This window comes from Notamacropus eugenii, chromosome 4, assembly GCF_028372415.1.
Source record: "Notamacropus eugenii isolate mMacEug1 chromosome 4, mMacEug1.pri_v2, whole genome shotgun sequence".
Classification (NCBI taxonomy): Eukaryota; Metazoa; Chordata; class Mammalia; order Diprotodontia; family Macropodidae; genus Notamacropus; species Notamacropus eugenii.
In genome coordinates this window covers 55,995,971-56,014,003 of record NC_092875.1, presented here as the reverse complement: position 1 = coordinate 56,014,003, position 18,033 = coordinate 55,995,971, and the positions used below count along the sequence as shown (strand labels likewise).

At 39.2% G+C, this 18,033-nt stretch overlaps 1 protein-coding gene and 1 long non-coding RNA gene across 2 annotated transcripts; one reads left to right on the top strand and one right to left on the bottom strand.

The window, feature by feature from the left end:
* The first annotated feature begins 6,263 nt into the window (after window positions 1-6,263).
* LOC140498107 (uncharacterized) lies at window positions 6,264-17,801 on the top strand. The gene is made up of 3 exons (XR_011965006.1): window positions 6,264-6,377; window positions 16,140-16,234; window positions 17,612-17,801. It is a non-coding gene; the product is annotated as an uncharacterized lncRNA (long non-coding RNA).
* Window positions 10,835-11,888, bottom strand: LOC140498106 (olfactory receptor 7D4-like). The gene has a single exon (XM_072599396.1). The coding sequence runs from the start codon at window positions 11,810-11,812 to the stop codon at window positions 10,835-10,837; it is 978 nt and encodes a 325-aa protein (XP_072455497.1). The 5' UTR covers window positions 11,813-11,888.
* Window positions 17,802-18,033: the final 232 nt, after the last annotated feature.

Sequence of the window (18,033 nt, the reverse complement as noted above, 5' to 3'; positions counted from 1 at the left end):
TGTTGAAAGAATCCACTCATCACCTCCTGAAAGAGACCCAAAAAGGGAAACTCCTAGGACTATTGTAGCCAAATTTCAGAGTTCCCAGGTCAAGGAGAAAATATTGCAAGCAGCCAGAAAGAAAAAATTCGAGTACTATGGAAATACAATCAGGATAACACAAGATCTGGCAGATTCTACATTAAGGGACTGAAGGGCTTGGAACAGAATATTCCAGAAGTCAAAGAACTGGGATTAAAACCAAGAATCACCTACCCAGCAAAACTGAGTATAATATTTCAAGGGAATAAATGGTTATTCAATGATATAGAGGACTTTCAAGCATTCTTGATGAAAAGATCAAAACTGAAGAGAAAATTTGACTTTCAAACACAAGAATAAAGAAAAGCATGAAAAGATAAACTGGAAAGAGAAATCATAAAGGACTTTGTAAAGCTGAACTGTTTACATTCCTACGTTGAAAGATAATATTTGTAACTCTTGAGACTTTTCTCACTATCTGGGTAGCTTGTGGGATTACACACACACACACACACACACACACACACACACACACACACACACACACACACATGCCTCAAAAAGACATCCAAGTGAGCTTGATAAATTTTTCCCTCCCCCTGAGTTTCTTTAGTATTTGGCTTATACTCTTCCTCTCCAACACAATACCTTTCCCTTAAACGGTGACTTCAATACATATGTTGATGTTTTTCCAATTCCCCTGACCTCCCAGCTCTTCGGTCTGCTTGACTTCCACATCTTACACCTTTACACTCAGCCAAACAAAGAGATGTTCAAATGCTGGGTCTCACCAGTGCCCGCAAGTGCTCCAGCTACAGGATCAAGAATACTGAAATTTCCCTCTCCCATCATAGTTGCTTATCCTTCTTTCTCTCCATGAGCTTCATTCCTCTTAAACACATTCTTCATCCATAATGTGACTTTGACCTCCTCTGCTCTCTCCTAACCTCCTCCTCTCTCTTCACTTTCCTCCTTGTCCAGTCTTGGAATTATAGTTAATCATTTTGAATATGTCTGATCTTTTATGGTCACATCCCTTTCTCCATTGTCCTATTACCATCAATGCCCTAACAAATCTCAACCCTGGTAGTCTTCACCACAGATGGTCCCTTTATGCAAATGTGTTGCTAAACCTATCTGGAGAAAATTACATAATGACTCTCAATCCTTTAAGACCCTCCTCAGTTGTCTTTCACATGAATTGCTTTCTTAGACAGTTCGCCTGACAGATACAAGGTAAAGAAGAAAAGATCTCTTGCTTTTGGAATTGAGTGACTTATCTGGTTCTTCTGTGAAGTCCCTTTAAATCCCACCAATGTACTCCAATGATAGAGCAGGCATCATCGCCATTTATGACTAAGGCCCAGAGAGGAGAAGGAATTTGTCTAAGGTCCTAGAGCTAATCAGTGATAAGGCTAGGACTTGGCTATGAGTCCAGGATTTTTTCCATTGTACTGCCCGACCCTCCCACCTACTACCAGGTAGGGCTAGGCTAAGTTTTAGGGTCTGAACTTCCAGCTAGACTCATGGCTAGGTGAAATTGAGCTGCACTCTGGGCTGGGTTAAACCATGATTTTCTCAGGACAGGCCTTGGCATGATCTCCCTGAATTTCTGCAGAGGAACAAGTTCCATTCCCTTTCCCTTGTTTCCCTTCTTCTCATTTTCTACCTGTTCCCCATAACCACTTACATCATAGAGAAAACTGGTTTGCCTGACTCTTTTTCTTTCTTGGATCATTGGCAGGAAGGACAAGGAAGGTAACAGCAGTCACCCCAAAAAGTTGGGCCAGTGGCCTCAGACATGATGATTAATGTCTCTACAAGACAAAAGAAGGCTCTCTACTAGCCTGGAATAAGTAATTTTTGAACCTGGGCAGTAAGAGGAACAGGAGAAATACTTAAAGTTTCTGGACCTTAGAGGCTGAACGCCCTCAGCTCCTCATTAGAAAAATCATAAAATTGTCTTATCCTTCCCTGAGCAGCTCAGCTCCCCATGGGGCAACAAATCCTGGCAGAAAACTTCCTAACAGTGAGAGTCATTCAAAAACGCAGTTCTATATTCAAAACCTTGAGACCTTCAAATAGAAAACTACTTTTCTGCATTGTTGTAAACAGAGCCCATGATTTGGATGATGGTTGGAATAGATGACCTCTAAGGTCCTTTTTAGTCTCTGAATCTATGAGTATATTTCCTTGGAAGATATTAAGTTCCCCATCACTGAAGGTCACCAAGCAGAGAATAGATGTCCATTTGTCAGGTAGAGAAAGACTCCTACCTGAGGAGTGGTGTTGGAATGAATTATCTCCTAGGTCCATTCCAGGTTTAATGAATATACAAATGCTCCATAGTTAGTGAGTTGAGATCTTCAAGATAGGACTAGATGAAGACTTTCAATGATAAAAAACAAAGAATTTTTAAAGAGAGAGCCCAAATTCAAATCCTGTTTCTCCTATAAAAAATTCTCTGGGCCTCAGTTTCCTCATTTGTACTAGAAGATCTCTAAATTGTTTTATGGCACTAAATCTTATAATATTGGAATGTCCACCCTAGGTCTGAGCTAGAACATATGACCTTTGATTTTCTTTTCATGTGTAATTTTCTGTGATAACCAACTTCTTGTTTTGGGACACCAGCTTCAAAGGTAAAGGTTCCCCTTAATGCACTCTTTTCAATTTCCTTGCTGGGTGGAGATTCCTCTATCCTCCCTTCTCAGGTATGACATTTGGGTTGTTCATCTTCCATGAACCCCATCATTCTTTGAACCTCACTTCCCTCCAAAGGATAAATGGAGCCCAATCCCCACTTCCAGGTAAATGAAGATGTATTCTAACAATGCACGTGAAGAAGCCTACACAGAGAGGATTCTGCCCCTCTTTTTGCAAAGGGGGCCGTATCACACAGAAATGGAGATCTGGTCTCATTTTATATACATATATGTACATGTATGTGTATATATGTACATATGTGTGTATATGCATGTATATATAGTAACTTATTTCCTTTTATACATATTCATTTATATATTTTATATGCATACATATATATATATATGGAGAGAGAGAGAGAGAGACTTCCATATAGGTCAAGATATATATAGTAATACTTTTTTAGTAGCATATCACTCAGTAAGTGAATTAGCATTTATGAAACATTTATTTCATATTTAATAATTTAATTTAAAAATCTATCATGTTTGAGAAAATTTTTAAAAAGACAAAAAATAGCCCCTGCTCTTCAGGAGCTCACCACATGCAAATGACTATGTACAAACAAGATGCGTACAGAAGAAATTATGAGTTGTCTCCAAAGGAAAGTACCAAGGTGAAGAAGGACCAAGAAAGACTGCTAAGAGAAAGTGGAACTTTAGCTGAGATCTGAAGGAAACCACAGAAGCCAGGAGGCAATGATGAAAAGGGAAATCATTCCAGACGTGAAGGAAAGCTCGATCAGAAGATGGATTGTCATGTTCAAGAAAAGAATTGAAAATAAATACTCACCAATCAGAGAATAGATAAACAAATATTGGTACACGATTATAATGGAATATTACTGTGCTGTAAGGAACAATAAAACTGATAAAAATACAGAAGCATAGAAAGACTTACATGAACTGATGCAAATTGAAGGAAGCAGAACCAAAAGAACAATGTATACGATGACCACAACAACGGAAATGGGAAGAAAAGACGCCGCAAAACTAGTGAACTTGACTGTTGAAAAATTACAAAGAATAAGCATAGCCCATAAGGAAGAGATAAGAGAAGAGGAAGGGATAGGGAAGGAAATAAGCTTTTATGTAGCACCTACTATGTGCCAGATGCTGTGCTAAGTGCTTTTTGCAAGTATTATCTTATTTGTTTCTCACAACTCTGTAAGGTAGGTGCTTTCATTATTATGTCCATTTTATAATGGAGGAAATTGAGACAATCAAAGAGGTTAAGTAACTTCCCCAAAGTCACAAAGTTAGAAAGTGTCTGAGACTGGATTTCAACTCAGGTCTTCCTGACTCAACGTCCAGTGCTCTACTATACTGTCAGTAGTCACCAAGAAGAGAATCAATAATCAATCAACAAGCATTTATAAAGGATGCACTATAAGGTCTGGGACATCACTCCAGCTCCTTAGCAGAGGTGAGGTGGGGAGTTCACATGCGTGAAACATTGCATTTATTTCCAGATTTTTTTTCAATATCTTGATCAGCAGTACTTGCCTTTTTCTCTCTTTTTCATATTTTTTTTCTTTTATGATATGCTTTGTTATATGAAGCAAATCATTGAGGGGAGGAAGGAAAAGGATACAGAGGGAAATGTCAGCAATATAAAACAAAAGATTTCAGTAAAATTATTTTGTAAAAAAGGAAGAAAATAGGAACTGAACCAAGATGGCAGAGTAGAAAGATGCATATACTCTAACTCTTCCCACACAACCCATGAAATACCTATAAAAATGACTCTAAACAAATTCTACAGGAGCAGAAGCCACAAAACAACACAGTGAAAGAGATTTCCACCCTTAGGTACTCTGAAAAGCTGACAGGAAAGGTCAATAGCACTGGACTCAGAGTGCAGTGCAGCCTGAAGAGTATAGCCCACCCTTAGCCACTCACACAGGAGGGACAGGACTGGAGCAGGCCTCATGGGATAGAATCCCTCTCAGCACCTGTGGTTACCAGATTCCTCAACCCACAAAAGCCAAAGACAGCTTCAAAGGTCACTGAGAAAGCTCTTTCTCCTCGAAGAGGAGGAAACATGGTCTGGCCTGGGCCCCAGGTAGGAGCAGCATCCATTTTTGGAGGCCTTGGCTAAACACCCTGGGGGAATTGAGCAGCTAATCTGGGTCTCACCCCTGAGGATCCTGGGATCAGGAGGAAGGCTGACTGGTGGAGCTGGTGGAGGCTCTGGAGAGGGAATTCTGCTCACAGATCCTGGGCGGAAAACCTTGTGGTTGCTCCCAGAGTGCAAGTGGAGGAAGTCCCTCATCCTTGGTTGTGCCACCTTGGAGGACTTCAGAACTTACAGGTCCCCAAAGTATACCCCCCTCTTAACAAAGGACTCAAAAGTCAAGGAACTGGCTGGAAAAATGCTCAAAAATGGCAAAAAATAAGACTATAAAAGGTTACTTTCTTGGTGAACAGGTATTTTCTTCCATCCTTTCAGATGAGGAAGAACAATGCATGCTATCAGAGGAAGGTATAAAAGTCAAGGTTTCTGCATCCAAAGAATCCAAAATAATTATGCAATGGTCTCATGCCATGGAAAAGCTTAAAAAGAATTTTGAAATTCAGGTAAGAGAGGTGGAAGAAAAATTGGAAATAGAAATGAGTGATGTAAGAAAATCATGAAAAGTGAGTCAACACCTTGCAAAAAGAGAACCCAAAAAAAAAATGCTGAAGAAAATAACACCTTTAAAAATAGACTAGCTCAAATGGCAAAAGAGGTCCAAAAAGCCAATGAGAAGAATGCTTTGAAAAAACAGAATTAGCCAAATGGAAAAGGAGGTTTAAAAACACACTGAAGAAAATAGTTCTTTAAAAATTAGAATGGAGCAGATGGAAGCTAATGATTTTTTGAGAAACCAAGAAATTACAAAAGAATGAAAACATAGAAGATAATGTGAAATATCTCATTGGAAAAACAACTGACCTGAAAAACAGATCCAGCAGAGACAGTTTAAAAATTGTGGGTCTACCTGAAAGCCAGAATCAAATAAAGAGCCTAGAAATCCTCTTTCATGAAACTATCAAGGAAAACTGCCCTGATATTCTAGAACCAGAGGGTAAAATAAATATTGAAAGAATTCACCAATCACCTCCTGAAAGAAATCCAAAAAGAAAAACTTCTAGGTATATTACAGCAAAATTCCAGAGTTCCCAGGTCATGGAGAAAATATTGCAAGCACCCAGAAAGAAACAATTCAATTATTATAGAAATATAATCCGAAAAACACAAGATCTGGCAGCTTCTACATTAAGTAATTGACAGGCTTGGAATGTGATATTCCAGAAGTCAAAGGAACTAGGATTAAAACCAAGAATGAAAGTTGAAGTCAGGTAGGTTCAAGAAGCAGAGAAAAGGAAGAGACCATGTACTTCCTATACGAGGTGAGGTCCTCAGCTGAGATAATGGGGAGAACTTTTGTATGGATAAACTCCATGGGGAGTAGAATTCAGAATCAATCATGAAGGAATAAAAAGGATTGTCCTGCAACAATAAGGGCCCAGTTGAGAATATATAACAAATTTGTAGTGAATATAATCACCTTAATTGTGTGATTTCCTTCATATTTATTTAGCAACAAATGAGCAAAAATGGAGGAGGCAGGAGGTGGAGGTAATTACAACTGCAGTTTGGGCCAGGTATGAGTGCCAAGACATTAAGACGTAAAGGGTTGGGGAGAAGAGGACAGTATAAAGTTAAACTGGTTAACTATAGATTCAAGTTTGGGAAGAGAAGAAAGGTAAGTTGGAACAGGAATGAAAGCCTGAGAGAATGTTAAAAGATGGAGGTATTCAAGGCCCTCAGTGAGGATAAAGTCATTGAGAGAGACAGAATGATGGGGAGTTATGATCTAATATAGGAATTTGAGTTTTTTATCCTACAAGCACATCATCTATGAGTAATCAGAAGATCAGAAGGGTGACCACCCTTACATGTAGCTTAGGTGGAGAGTGAGGGACTCACCCGAATTGAGGAGACTGAGAAATTGAGAGGTTAGAGTGTTTAAAGAGGTATCATCATGTATATTGATACCCCTCCCCAAGATAAGGGGAGGAGTAAGGGTAGAAGACTGTGAATTGGGAATAAGAAAGTGATAACCCCACTATACCCTCCTCTGCTCACATTTAAGCATTATAAAGTCCTCCTCTAGAAAGGATGTGGATAAGAAGGTCAGAGTCCGCAGAAAGGAAATGGGCATGGTTCATACCATATGAGGACTCATCGATGGAAATGAGATTTTTCCAATCTGAAGGACAGAAAAGTTAAGGGGGACTCAGAAGTTCTTCTCAAGTATTTAAAGGACTGTATACATTTCCTGGAAGATACCAGACTTCCATATTGTTAGTGGTTAGTGCCAAACATTTGCAGAAAGTCAGCAACCACCAGTGTTGTCTCCTCTGCCTCTAGCCCCCTTTGATGATCTGTTAGCTGAGAACAGCTTAGGGCCTGCAAGCACAATTCCTTGGAGTGCAAGCAATTCCCTTCTCCTCAGAGGTTTGTGACCCTTCTTCTTCAAGGAAGAAATCACAGTCATTGCTCAGCTCCAGATGTTCAGTGGTCATTCTTACTTTTCCTCTTCTGTGTCACTTTCCTCTGCCCTGTTCTGACACAGGTCCTAATCTTCCTCTGCTTTTTTATTTCTTTTTTAAAATTTGAAGAGTTTATTCATTAGCATCATCAAAAGGTATTTGTTAAGCACATATTATGTGCCAGGTTTTGTGCTAAGTGCTGGGGACAAAGCGGTCCCGATTCACGTTCTAATGTGGGAGATAACATGCAAACAATGTACATACATATCCCAAAAAATGATATAGAGTGTGAAGGAGAGAGATTATTTATTTGTAATGGGATTCTTGAGTCTCCGTGGTGAACTGATATTAACAGAGTGGGCCAGAAACAAGCTAGAAAATTTCCGAAATGTGGAAAGAGCTATGGAATCCCACATAATACATTACACTAATCCATAGGGTTGAATTCAGAATGCAGTCAGTGGAGGCTTCTTTCTTTTCTGACTGTCTGAACCCCATACACTCAAGCATGTATACTAGAAAGGATTTACTGCAACATGCAAATATACATCAAAGACCTTAACAATATCAGTGCACTAATGTCTTGAGTATAGAACCTCCTGTGGACAAATTCTTCCAATCTCTCTCTCTCTCTCTCTCTCTCTCTCTCTCTCTCTCTCTCTCTCTCTCTCTCTCTCTCTCTCTCTCTCTCTCTCTGTCTCTCTCTCTCTGTCTCTCTCTCTCTCTGTCTCTCTCTCTCTCTCTCTCTGTCTCTCTCTTTCTGTTTCTCTCTCTCTGTCTCTCTCTCTGTGTCTCTGTCTCTGTCTCTCTGTCTCTCTCTGTCTCTCTGTTTCTCTTTCTCTCTCTGCCTCTCTCTGTCTCTCTGTCTCTGTCTCTGTCTCTGTCTCTGTCTCTCTCTCTCTCTCTCTCTCTCTCTCTCTCTCTCTCACACACACACACACACACACACACACACACCTTTGTAAAAACTCACCTTGTCTTTCTATAGGCTTATAGAAGACAACACCCAAGCTAGTATGGGCTGCTACTGATACCACATTTAGCATCACATAGAATATCCACAAAGAACACACACACCTTACACTGTGTCACACTAAGATTCTACAAGTTTCTCTCATTTTTAAAGAAAAGGATAAAGGGACAAATACAGTAATGATGATGAAAGTAAAGTTAATAACAATAAAAATAACACTTTATATTTATTCCTTCTTCAATTACTTATCTAAGTGACACATGATCCTCAAAGGTTTACCAGCACAGTATAAGGTCTGATAGGTGTTACAAGCTTAAATACATTTGACAATGAAGGGGTAGCTATTGGTCTGTTGACCTAGGACTAGCTTAACTTAGTGCATAGAAAATGAACTTTAAAACATTGGGCAACAGGTGATGGCTAGTTTCTGTTCAGATTGCCTCATAGAAAACATCTAAAAAAATACAAAGACTTGGGATTAAAGTTGGTGGAGTGAAGAAGGAAGGAAATATTTAATAAATGCCTATTATGTTCCAGGCAGTCTAGTCCTTTACAAATATGATATCTTTTGATCCTCACAACAATTCTGGGAGGTAGGCATTATTATCGTTACCTTATTAAAGTTGAGGAAACCGAAACTGACAGGTTAAGTGACTTGGCCAGAGTCACAGAGCTTGTAAGCGTCTGAAGGCAAATTTGAACTCAGGTCTTACTAATTCCAGGTACAACTCTTTCTCCCCTCTACCACCTAGAAACCCTTTGTTTCCCTAGTTCTTGGGGGCCTGGCCCAAGTATTACTGCTGTCTCCTCTGCTTCTGAATCCATGACTTACAACAAGTTCTATCTGCACAGGGAAACATCCCCATTGAATAAATCATATGGTCAATTTTCTCTCATTTCTTTCTAAAATGGAATTCATATCCCCTACATTCCCTTCTCCCAAACTTGACTTTCCTCCAAAATTCCCTTCTTCTGTTGAGGGTACCATCGTTCTTCTAGTCACTCTAGTTTACATTCTCAGACTCATCCTCCACTTTTCCCAATCCTTTAACCATTACACTCAATCAAATGCCAAGTCTGACTTAGTCTACCCCCCAACATAGCTCATACACGGCTGAGTGATATAATGGATAGCTTACAGGACTGGAGTCAGGAAGAACTGAATGTAAATGAAATATAAATATTTAAATATAATTAAAATATAAATATAAAATATAAATTGTGCCTCAGACACTTGCTGGCTATGTGACTCTGGGCAAGTCACTCTGTGCCTCAGTTTCCTCATGTGCAAAATGAGGATTTAATAGCACCAATCTCCCAGGGTAACTGTAAGGGTCATATGAGCTATTGTATAAAGCATGTTGCAACCCCTAAAATACTATATTAACATTAGCTTATATATCTATATATATATACATATATATGTACATAATTATTTCTATCCCCTTCTATCCATTCACATAACCTCCAATCAGTCCTATAAACCCTGGACTACCCTGGACTTCCTAATTAGCCTTCTGCTTTGTGTGTTCCCCCCTATCTCCCTGACCAAACTCATCCTCCACACAGCTGGCAAAACCACCTTCCTAAAGCACAGGTTGTACCTCAAATGTTCCTTCTACTGCTACGTTTATCACCCTTTGACCATATCACTCCCTTACATAGGAAGCTTTTAGAGATCCTTATTGCCCATTTAATAAAACAAAAAACTCTTCACTTTCGCAATGGATTCTCCTCATAGTCTGGCTCCAATGTTACCTTTCCACATGTTTCATTTTATACCCCTTCAAGTATTCTGTGTTCCAGGCAAACAGGTTTATTCACTATTCCCCAAACTCAGCACTCCAGCTCCCATTTCTCAGTCTGTCCCCCATGTTCAAAATGCATTCCTTCTCATCAGAGTCTTTATAAAACTTTCCTTGCTTCAAGGCTCAGGTTTTGCACTATCTCACTCTAAAAGTTTTTCCTTATATTCCAATTCTTTAGTGTTCTCTAACTCTCACCACATTTATTTATCTTATTAAATATCATATCCTGCCCCCATAGAATATAAACTCGTTGAAAACAAGGATAGTTTTTAATTTTTTTCCTTGTATGCCCAGAAATTAAAGGAGGGCCATGAACACAATAGCCTCTATTCCTACACAGAATACTTCATAAATCATTTTCATATGCAATATATTATATTATGCACAGAAGAAAAATTTTAAAAGCTTTGATGGGGGTGTTATAATTCTTATTTCAGCAGATAAAGAACCTGAGTCTCCAAAAGCCTGTGATTTGCCAAAGGCACAGGGTTTAAAGTGTGGACCAATAACAAAAACCCAGATCATGAGACTTCATATCAAGAGTTCTTTGGCAAAAACAACCTAAGTAATAATGAAGCAATATAAAGAAAGCCAGAAGTCATTGTCATTGAAGAGACAAAAAACAGAGGCCAGAAAGGAGAAGATTAGTTATCTACAATCAAAAACTTAAGAAGAATATGACCCTGGGCAGCCCTGAACCTTACATTTGGACTCCAAGATTCTGATTGAGGGGTATTTGGTCTCAGCTACCAAAGCCATATCCCTAGGCCCAGGGCTATGGCTCATCATTGAGAAGAGCTTGATCTGCTAATGAATTTCTTCAATGCATCCTTTATGTCCTTGTTCCTCAGGCTATAGATGAAGGGGTTCAGCATGGGAGTTACCACAGCATACATCACTGAGGCAACTATGCTCTTCCAGGAGGAGCGGGTAGCCGAGGAGGTCATGTATACTCCAAAAGCTGTGCCATAGAATAACAAAACAACACAGAGGTGAGACCCACAGGTAAAAAAGGCTTTATACTTCCCCTCAGCAGATGGGAATTTCAAAATAGAAAAACAGATCTGTGTATAAGAAGTCAGAATCCCTGTGAGGGGAACAATACCTAGCAGGCCAGTTGTAAAATAAATCAAAATGCTGTTAATGAGGGTATCAGAACAAGCAAGCTTCAAAACCTGAGTAATTTCACAGAAGAAGTATGGGATTTCATGGTCTTTACAGAAAGACAGATGCATCATCATGAGACCATGAAGGAGAGAAGTTAAGAGACTAAGAACACAGGAAATCAGAACCAACAGGACACAGAGCAGTGGGTTCATGATGGCCATATAGCGCAGAGGGTGACAAATGGCCACGAAACGATCATAAGCCATCGCACCAAGAAGGAAGTTCTCCATACAAGCAAAGACTGAGAAGAAATAGATCTGAGTGAAGCAGCCAGAATAGGAGATGGTCTTACTGTGTGTCAGGATGTTAGTCAGCATCTTGGGGACTGTGGTGGAGACCAGACAAAAATCCACCAAGGACAGATTAGAAATGAAGAAGTACATGGGGGTGTGGAGGTGGGAGTCACAGACAATGGCCACTATAATAAGCATATTTCCAAACAATGCAACCATATACATGCTCAGGAACAGCCCAAAGAGAGGCAGCTGCTGCTCTGGCTTCTCAGAAAGTCCCAGGAGGAGGAATTCAGAGACACGTGTTTGGTTGGTTGGTCCCATGTGGATAATGTCTCTGCCAAGAAAGAGATGGGAGAACATGAAACAGAAAATGCAGATATTCTTCACATAGAAGAAGCAATCCAGGATATTAATTAGGAAGCCTCTGAATCAGGGTTCCCACTCTGCCACTTACTGTATAACCTGGGGCACATCATGTCTCCCCTTTGAGCATCAGTTTCCTCATCTTCTAAAGGAGTAGGACTAGGTGGTTCCTTCTAATCAGATGTGACCCCACTCTATCTGTGAGAGGAAATTGCAATAGACAGAGCACTGGGTTTGGAATCAAAAGATCTGGTCTAAAATCCCAACTCTGTACTTACCTCCTTTGAGACCTAGGATGAATCACTTAATCTATCTAAGGACTTAGTTTGTTCATTTGCAAAAAGGAGTTTGGATGAGATGGCCTCTTCAGTTCTTTCCAATTCTAAGACTATGAACCTAGGAGCTACATATTCTTCCAATCTCTTGCCTTATGTGGAATGTTCTTTTTATTTTTCTGAGTGACTGCTTGTAATCCAGTTTATATTCCCTTGATTTTACAGCTTAATTTTTTTCAATGTCCTTCTGACATTAGCTATGGGACCCTAGGAAAATTGATTACCTTCTAAGTGCTATAGGAAACTTTGTAAAATGGTGTGTGCAAGGAAGGTGCCATCCCTATCCCAATTTTAAATGGGCAGATAGATAGAGAGTTGGATGGATGGATGGATGGATGGATGGATGGATGGATGGATGGATGGATGGATGGATTGATGGATGGATGGATGGATAGATGGATGGATGGATGGAATTGCTTATATAATCCTAGTCCCAAAACCCATTGGAATGGGGCTGTCTCCTATTTGGTAAAGATGAATGCCATGCTCTGTGTGAGGTGCATAGTAGAGTTGGCAGGTGAACTTCAACCTCATTTAAATTCTCTTCAGCCTTCAAGTCACTCTGGTCATTTCTGACCTCCAGCTTCAAAAGGGAAGATGGTTCATACAAAGTCCCTGTCAGGTTGCTGAAGAAAAAGATTCTAGGAAGACATAAGAACAGCTGGCAGTCTCCATCATGTCTTCCCAGAATCTCTTTATCCTGAAGTAAAGTTGGTCTGAACTATTTTCCCTCTCAAAGCTAGAACCCAGAAGTAATCCAGAAGAAACCTAGAGAACTCAAAGACTAAAGCTTTCTCACTCTCACCAACTCTATTCTGCCTCCCATGTAGCAGAGCATTATCTCCACAAATCATGACCATGTTCCATACCAAAGAGCTTTGCAACTGAAGCTACTCTTGTAATTAGAGCCCATTTAGCTGCCAGAGGAAACCCTGAGTGTCAATCAGTACCTCTCTCTACCACAGCATGGCAGAACAAAGAAAAGTATCTCTGAAAGACAGAAAATAAACATTCAAAGTAGTTTCTTTCTTTTGTGGTTCTTGGTATTCAGAATTAATGTTGCAGTACCCAGTTAATGCCAATACCAGTCTTATCCAAATCCCTAGCATCCTCAGAAGATAAGGAACATCTTAAAAATCTCTAATAATTGTAAAGTTCTAGGAAAAAATACTAACCAAATTCATATGAAAGGAGAAAAAGTCAAAAATGCCAATGAAATCAATGAAAAAAATGTGAAGGAAGTTGAACTTAGCAGTACCAGATCTCAAACTGGTACAAAGACTACAAAATAGTAATGATCAAAACAATCCGGTACTGGCTAAGAAATATAATGGTAGATCAGTGGAAAAGATTAGATATATAATATACAGTTGTAAATGCTCATAGTAAACCCAAAGATTCACACTTAAGGGGAAAGAATTCACTATTTGATAAATATTGTTGCTAAAACTTGAAAGTAGTTTGACAGACCCTAGGTATAGACCAACATCTCACACCATATACCAAGAATACAGTCAAAATAGCTACAAAAATTAAAAATAAAGGATGATATCACAAGCAAATCAGAGGAACATGGATACTTTACCTCTCAGATTTTGGGGTAAAGAAAGAATTTATGATCAAACAATAGATAAAAAGTATTACAGGATATAAAATGAATAAATTAGATTACATTTAATTAAAAAGGATTCACACAAACAAAACCAATGCAACCAAGATTCAAAGGAAAACATGAAACGAAGGGGGTGAAATTTTACAAGTTTCTCTGATAGAGACCTGATTTCTCAACTGTATAGAAAACTGAGTCAAATTCATAAGAATACAAGTCATTCCCCAATTGATAAATGGTCAAAGGATAGGAAGACAAAGTTTTCAGAAGAAGAAATCAGAGCTGTAAATTGAAGGGCTAGGGAGTGGATGAACAAGTTGCAGTACATGATTGTGATGGAATACTAGTGTACCATAAGAAATGATAAGAAGGATGGTTTCAGAAAAATCTGAGGAGATTTATATGAACTGATACAAAATTAAGTGAGCAAAACCAGGAGATCATTGTACAGAAAAACAACGAGATGGTAAAATTATTGCACAATGACTAATTGTGAATGATTTACCTATTCTCAGCAATACAATGATCCAAAACAATTCCTAAGAACTTTTTTGTGTGTTCTTCCTTCATTGCTGAAGAAGACCATGCCATCAGAGAAATAATGACATGACTTGCACTTGACTTTCTTTTGAGTGAGGGAGGCTGTGTAGGTCACCATCCTCACTTCTCCTCCAGAGCCATCTGAATCCAGTGACCAGATATGTGTCAGGATGACTAGAGATGACCCAGGATGAGGCAACTGGGATTAAGTGACTTGCCCATGGTCACACAGCTAGTGAGTGTCAAGTATCTGAGGTGAAATATGAACTCAGCTCCTCCTGACTTCTGCACAGGTGCTCAATGAACTGTACCACCTAGCTGCCCCCTCCTAAGGGCTTATGATGAAAAAGAAGGCCATGTACCTCTGGAAAAAGAGCAGATAGAGTCTGAATACATATCAAAGCATAATTTTTTTAACTTTCATTCTGTTTCTTATTGGGTTGAGTTTTTTTGTTTTGGTCTGTGTTCTCTTTTACAACATGGCTAATATGGAAATACGTTTTGCATGACTGCACATGTCTAATAATCTATATCAAAGGGCTTGTCTTCTCAAGGATGGAGGGGGGAGGGAATTTGGAACTCAAAAATTAATTTTTTTAAAGTGGTGAAATTTGTTTTGCATGCAATTGAGAAAAAAATACAAACTCTCTACAAATAATCTCTAAGAAAGGTTTTGGGAATTAGGAGACATTCCAGATCCAAAGCTCTGGGAGGGTCCCTAAGTATTCCAGGTGATTAATGGAATGGCCATGGTGGATACATGAGTCAAGTATGAGTTTTGAACTGTCTTTCATTGTTTATACTCTTTTGCCCACTCAATCCAGCAGCCACTACAACTAAGCAAAATAAATAATTCTTTTCCCAGAATTCATGGTTTTGAAGTCATTCAATTAGTCAATAAACGTTTATTAAGTACCTAGATTGCCAGGCAAAGGATTTTATATTTAACTCTAGAGATAATAGGGAGCCACTGGAATTTGCTAAGGCAGAGTGAGGGCAGGGAAGGTGGGGTGTGCAGTGACGTTATCATGTCTTTGCTTTAGAAAGACCACTTTGACACCTGGTATAGTATCTGGGAAATAAGGGGACTGTGATGATGCAGTGTTATACATGTGTTATACATTTTATCATATACTGTTTTATTATCATATATTGTGTCTTTGCTTTCATTGGTTCATTTCCAAGGTTAAATTATCACATGCAGACAACTTTGTTACATGTCTTCATCTCTTGAGTTAGATTCACTATGCCAAAGTCATATGACCAGGACTCAGTGAGACATGAGATCAAGGAAAAGGTGGAATTTTCAAGGGGTTGACATTCAAGAACTAATTCTAATTATCTTCAGTAATCCCCACCTCCTACAAATTGAGTTGATGCTGTCCCACAGGAAGAGTTAGAACTGTATCAAAGGTGATCTATTCCCTACCACAGAAAGATCAGTATTTCTTCAGAATTTCCTCAGAACAAGGAAAATGGATGCATATCACTGCCAGGGTGAATGAAATATTCCCAGCACAGCACCATTATTTTTGAATAGGAGTTTTATAGTACCTATATATGAACTATATAACACATATAGTATATTACAGTATAATACAAACTACAGAATAGTCATCTAGTGACTAAGCATGCAACATTTTCTCCATTTTTAAAGTTTTTCAATAATTACCATTGGTTTTCCCTCTTTCAAAACTCTCTTCCTATCTACTCACTGGGAAAAGAAAAAGAAAAAAATATGAATCAAGAGGAAAAAAACCCTACAACAATTTAAAACTGCATTAATAGAAGCCTAGCTTTCAAGAATAAAGGGATGATGATCCTTCTATAATCTTTCCAGGTCAGAGCATGATAGTATTACATCAGCTATGGTTACCATTTGAAAACGATCTTGGTAAACTGGAGAAAGAGAAGAGGAGTGCATTTACTGGGGAGGTAAGGGACCTTGAGTCTATGACATAGAAGGATTGATTGTGAGAACTTCGGGTGTTTAGTCTAAAGAGCTGAAGGTTCAAAGGAGGATAAATATTCGAAGGGCTGAAGGATAAGACAATCTTTCTGTTCCCAGAAGGCAGAATGGGAAGCCCTAGGTAGACTACAGAAAGGCAGATTAAGGCTTGATGTCTGAAGAAATTCCCCATTAGAGCTATCCATATTTGAAATGGGCATTTTGCAGAGATACAGGGTTTTCCCACACTGGACTTGCTGTTTGTGCTTCATTCTCAAAGAGAACCATGATATCAGGGAGGCAATGCCATAACATGCAAATAAATGAGATTTAAGTGAGGCAGGGCTGTGCAAAGTCTCCAGCCTCACTTTTTCCTCCTCAGTCATCTGAGTCTAGTGCTCAGATACAGATCAGGATGACTGATTGTGATTCTGTCATTGCTCTAATGCAGGACTCTATTAACCTCACAACAGGACTACTGCATGACCCTATTAGTAGTTCTGTCTCCCTCAAGTCTTTCCCAAGTCTAATCTATCCTCCATTCAGCCACTAAAGTGATTTTCCTAAAGCACAGCTCCAACCAAACACCCTACCCCAACTCAACCCCTAACCCCCACTCACACTCAATAAATTCTAGTTGCCTCCCAGGTAAGTACAAATCCTCTTTGGAATTCAAATCCCTCCAAAATGTAGACCCTCTCCCCCTTCCCTTACACATACCTTTTTCCAGTCTTCTTACACCTTCCTTCTCATCAGATACTCTTCAATCCAATGACACTGGCAATTCCACGCACAAGACACTCCATCTCTCAGTTCTTCACATTTTCTGTGGCTGTACCCTATGCCTAGAATGCTCTCCCTCCTCCACTCTGCCCAAAGTCCCAGCTAAAATCCAAACTGGAAGTCTTTAAACAGATGACAAATGACGACTTCTTGGATAGATTTGGGCTATGGGTTGGATTAGGCAATGCTGACATCCCTTTCAATTCAAAAATTCTGTGACACTGTGATTTGGTAATTTAATGTCACAAGCTGCCATTTTCAAATCTAAACTTCTCTTACTTTGTGACCTTTCTTGTTTTTCGGTTGTTTTCAATCATATCTAACTCTTTATGACCCCATTTGTGGTTTTCTTGGCAGAGATACTGGAGTGGTTCTCCATCTGCTTCTCAAGTCATTCTACAAATGACGAAACTGAGGTAAACAGGGTTAAATGACTTGCCCAGGGTCACACAGCCATGAAGAGTAGAAGCCAGAATTTGTATTTAGGAAGATGAGTTTTTTCTGACTCCAGGCCTGCCATTACATTCACTGCACCACCTAGCTGCCCTTTGTTGCCCTAAGTACGTCATTTAACTTCTCAGGGCCTGTTTCCTTACCAGTAAAAGGAGAAGATTACAAGTAAAACTAGGAAGATAATTCTTCCTTTTGAATCAGAAGAATTATCATTGGATTATCATTGGGGAGAACTGCCAAAGATGACGCAAACAAAATGAAAAGACACAGATGAGAGGAAGATAGTTCAAAGAGGAAATGGCATAAGGGGCTATGACGGAAGTATTTGAGCTTTTTTGTGCCCTGGATTTCCTTGGCAGTCCATTGAAACCCATAAACCCCTTCTCAAGTAACATTTTAAAATAATTAGAGGAAATGTTCAATTGTGTTAGAGGTTACTGAAAAAACGGATTTAATATTTTTCCTATCTACACACACAGACCACCTGAAATCAATCCTACCCCAATTTTTAAGACAAAGGTACAGGAGATACTGAGGAGAGACAACAAGG

Bases quoted from the DNA above. Each gene is read 5' to 3' on its own strand.
- LOC140498106 (XM_072599396.1), bottom strand. From the start codon at position 11,812: ATGTTCTCCCATCTCTTTCTTGGCAGAGACATTATCCACATGGGACCA.